General features: G+C 37.2%; 2 protein-coding genes across 6 annotated transcripts in view; both read right to left on the bottom strand.

Annotated features, from left to right (window-relative positions):
* The window catches only part of LOC100632549 (splicing factor 3B subunit 4-like), a 26523-nt gene that overhangs the window by 8937 nt on the left and 13114 nt on the right, over window positions 1–4472 (bottom strand). The window lies entirely within an intron of this gene.
* Window positions 1–4472, bottom strand: part of LOC109584796 (uncharacterized) — a 19739-nt gene that overhangs the window by 2863 nt on the left and 12404 nt on the right. For 2 of the 5 annotated variants that reach the window (XM_020000667.1, XM_020000668.1), the window contains one exon: window positions 16–329. In XM_020000667.1, coding sequence (XP_019856226.1) covers window positions 16–329 — 314 coding nt within the window. Of the gene's footprint in view, window positions 1–15; window positions 534–2310; window positions 3689–4472 lie in introns of those variants that run through there. The other 3 variants (XM_020000666.1, XM_020000670.1, XM_020000669.1) reach the window with 3 other exon arrangements.

The following is a 4472-nucleotide window of genomic DNA, read 5'->3' on the forward strand; positions in this document are numbered from 1 at the left end:
AGTGGTCTGCAGTATCTGATACACAGAGTCAGTGAGGTTCAGTAGGTACATCATACGATTGTCAGCATCTCCCTGTATCATGTCCAGTTTAGCATCACTGCTTTGTGTCATCCTGTAGATATTACTGGACATGTTTGACTGATCTCTTGCTAAAGGTAGCAACTGGCTGGAGACTGAGTCTTGTAGTCCCAGAAGAATGGCAGTCATGTTGTTAAGCTGCTCCTTTTGATCATCATTACTGGTTCCTACACCAGTTCCAGTAGTAGCTCCAGTGCTAGCTCCAGTACTATCACACATATCTACTGTATTCAAGTGTGTTAGTGTAACACCATTGATACCCAGTAGTATTATAAGGATAAGGATTATGAAGGCTTGAACTCCAAGGAGAACAAAGAGAGTTTTCTTTCCAGTAGAAGATATAGTATCATGTATCTGGAGACTGCCTATTGGTTGTTGAGGGAAGTCATCCTTTCCATCGTATTCTTGCTCAACCTCATAAAGGTTCTTGTTATCATCTACCTCCATTGTTTTGATGAGCAGAACACGTACGTAGTTATAATCATATGATGGGTGGATGATGATATTATTCATCATTAGAGTATCCTATTACATTAGAGCATGTGCTGAGAACATGCTCACTGCTTGGTACATTATTCATTTAATAGAGAAATGACTTATACCTTAAGATCAATAATATTATAACATGCTTTTAAAATATAATGCATTGTTATAATGCTACAGTCAGAAACACACATACACACACACACTTTATTACTTAACATAAATCTCATAATAACTGACAGGACTATCTTCAGAACTAAGGCTAGCACACACCCTCAACTCAATATAGTCAGTAGTGGTATTGCTACCATAGTCTCTGTGAAACCATGGGATACCAGGAACATTACAACAAGGTGATTCAAGAGAACCACAACCTTGACCATCCCAGAGTGGATCAGCTGTATAGAGAGTAGTTGATGGGCTGCTAGCATTAGTACCTGATTCACAGAAGTAGTTATTACCAATAAAAGCTGGCACTATATCTGAATTACCATTATTACATGGACATGAACGTGATGAAGTATCCAATTCACTTCGACCAGCTATTAGTGTCCAGACATGTTGACGAGGAGACCCACGAGTGATACTAACACCTTCAACGTAATGAGAATCAATGTAGTAATTGTTGAGTGCATCAACACGACCATATTGATATCCTATTACTCTACCACATATCTGAGAATAACTGATACCATTAGATGGGAATTGAACTGATACACAGCCACCACCATGTTTACCACAAGCTCTAACTCCTCCTGACTGGTACGGTCTAAACCCAGAAGGACAGTTCTGTGTAGCATCAGACATATCCAGATATGCTAGTCTTGTCCATCCTCCCGACCCACATCTATTGTTTCCATGCAATTCTTCTATACTACAGTATTTTTTATAAGCTTCTCCTCCTTTACCAACAACCTTATAATAACCTGCTGAAGCACTAGGCCAATACTTTCCAATATCTCCACAAGTTAGGGTCATACAATTGTTCTGACCTAATGAACAGATCATTATACATAAAATAATATAGACTTAAAGGCAGTACTTGAATAGCAGTGGAATAAAAGAAAGCTCAAGAGAAATGATTTCAACATGTCACAGAGTGAGGATACTTGAGTGACTAGTGTTGATAATCAGGTAACTACTAGTTGTATCAGTGTTGTTGTACACAGCCATACAAGTGCGAGTTATAAGATGTACACTGTAGTCTTCCTTAGTGTCTATTTGTATTCATATCTTAAGTGTTGTTGTTTAGCAAATTCAACTAATAATATTTTTAGTTCTAAATCTCTAAACAACTTCAGTTACTTTAAAAAAATAGGTGCAATAATAAAAATAAAATGATGTGTACATGCAATGCATGTACATTGGAAAATACAATGAGAATTGTCGAGCGACGTTTGAAACTAAAAATAATGATTGATATTTGATAATAAGTTTCAACTTATTTATTATATATTTCTCTTGGTATTGTTATTAAAAGAATGGAACTTGTGTTTATAAAAGCATACAAAAGTTAGTGACAAACACTTCAATGTTGAAATCCACAACAAGCAAAATCCAATTTACAAAATTTGTAATAAGTACATGTATAAAGGCAGAATTCATTTCTAGCCATTTTTGATAAAATGCCCTGTACTACAGTACATGCAGGGACTTTGACGAGCAAAAATGAAAAACCCTTGGCACTCAGTGGCCTGAGACAATGCTTGCATGTAGTTCAATAAGAAACACGTTTTAATATCACACATCTGAGTTCAATAGCAGCATAACTATATCTTTTAAAAAGATAAAAGCAGCAAATAAAATGTTTAGCTTCAAAAAATTCCAAAATGGAAATAGGTAGGGATTGGTTACTACTATATACAGTGTTAATATGTAGCTTATTTTACATATATCTCAGCAAGACCAAATGGAGTGTCCTCATTATTTGTACCCTCATCTCCACAGACCCTCAACTCAATATAGTCAGTAGTAGAGGCAGTGCCATAGTCTCTGTGAAACCATGGTAGCCCTGGAGCATTGCAACAAGCTGCTTCAAGAGAACGACAAAGCTTACCATCCCAGAGTGGATCAGCTGTGAAGAATTGGTTATAATAGGAACTAGTCGGGTTCCCAGACTCACAAAAATAATTATTACCAATGAAATCAGGTATTATATTAATTTGTGGACTACCAGCAGTGCAGGGACAGTTTGATGGGATGTTGATGCTCTCGAAGACCCCACCCATAAATGTCCAGACATGTTGACGAGGAGACCCACGAGTGAGACTAACACCATCAACGTAATCAGCATTAAGATTGTTGTGATTGTTGCCATTACCAGTATGAAGAGCATCATTGGAACCAAATTGATATCCTGTTACTCTACCACATATCTGGGTATAGTTGATACCATTAGATGGGAATGTAACAGAGCTACAGCTAGCACTGCCTGTTACTGGTCTACCACAAGCTCTAACTCCTCCTGACTGGTACAGTCTAAACCCAGAAGGACAGTTCTGTGTAGCATCAGACATATCCAGATATGCTAGTCTTGTCCATCCTCCAGTAGCATTACAGAGTGTGTCCATATTACAGTAAATGGTATGACTGTTAACATGATAGTAACCAGAAGGACTGTTAGGTAGGACTGCCTTGATATCCTTACAAGAGACTGGTTGGATAGAGTTAAACAGAGAAGATGCATTCTGTAGTCCCAGCAGTTGATCGACAATCACTAGTATATCATTAATAGCTCCACTACTGGTAACACTGTTCCCTTCAATGGTAGATAGTGTATTAACAACATTCATTAGCATTCCAGCTGAATCTCCAGTGACCTTCAATATCTGCTCAATGTTACCAGTTGAATTAACAGATCCATCAGTAAAGTCTACAATATCATTGATCTTCATCGAGGAATCTTTCGTCATGTTGAAGAGCTGGTTGAATCGATTCTGCATTGTATTATTTAGCATATCAAATTGATCCTGCAATGTAGAATTGAACCGATCAAATTGATCTTGAAAAGCAGTACTAGTCAATACATCAGCAGTATTGCCTCCAGTACTAGCTCCAGTACTAGCTCCTACACTAGCTCCAGTACTATCACACATATCTACTGTATTCAAGTGTGTTAGTGTAACACCATTGATACCCAGTAGTATTATAAGGATAAGGATTATGAAGACTTGTACTCCAAGGAGAACAAAGAGAGCTTTCTTTCCTATAGAAGATATAGTATCATGTATCTGTAGACTGCCTATTGGTCGCTGAGGGAAGTCATCCTTTCCATCATATTCAGAAACCTCTTGCTCTACCTCATAAAAGTTCTTGGTATCATCATCAGTCTCCATTTCTTAGTGCAGTTGGTTAAAAGAAGTGAAGAGCTGTTGTTTACTGGATTTGAGGGTGGGCGTAACTATTCATGGTGCATTGTTACTGTATCTCTCATATCAAGTAACCATTCTACATCACTTCATGATTTCATTTAAAAGATTGAGGAATACAATACAATGAATTACTATCATAAACATGAACATGTACTATGATGCATAATATATGATTGAATGCTAGCACTGTATTCTTGTAGTGCTTGAAATGGGGTCTTTACATTTATTAAACTGTAGCATTTTTTAAAAAGGGAAAAGAAATATAATATCAATAACAGGTGTAGCAAAAATTAAAAGTTAAAGCCTAAAGCAACAGAAGCTTAAATACTAATTCTTATAAGTTATTTTACATATATTTCAGCTAAAGAAAAGGGAGAGTCTTCTCCTCCTTGATCTCCACAGACCCTCAACTCAATATAGTCAGTAGTGGTGGTGTTACCATAGTCTCTGTGAAACCATGGTAGTCCTGGAGCATTGCAACAAGATGCTTCAAGAGAACGACAAAGCTTACCATCCCAGAGTGGATCAGATGTGAAGAAT

This window comes from Amphimedon queenslandica, unplaced genomic scaffold, assembly GCF_000090795.2.
Source record: "Amphimedon queenslandica unplaced genomic scaffold, v1.1 AMPQUscaffold_13164, whole genome shotgun sequence".
In the NCBI taxonomy this organism is placed as follows: Eukaryota; Metazoa; Porifera; class Demospongiae; order Haplosclerida; family Niphatidae; genus Amphimedon; species Amphimedon queenslandica.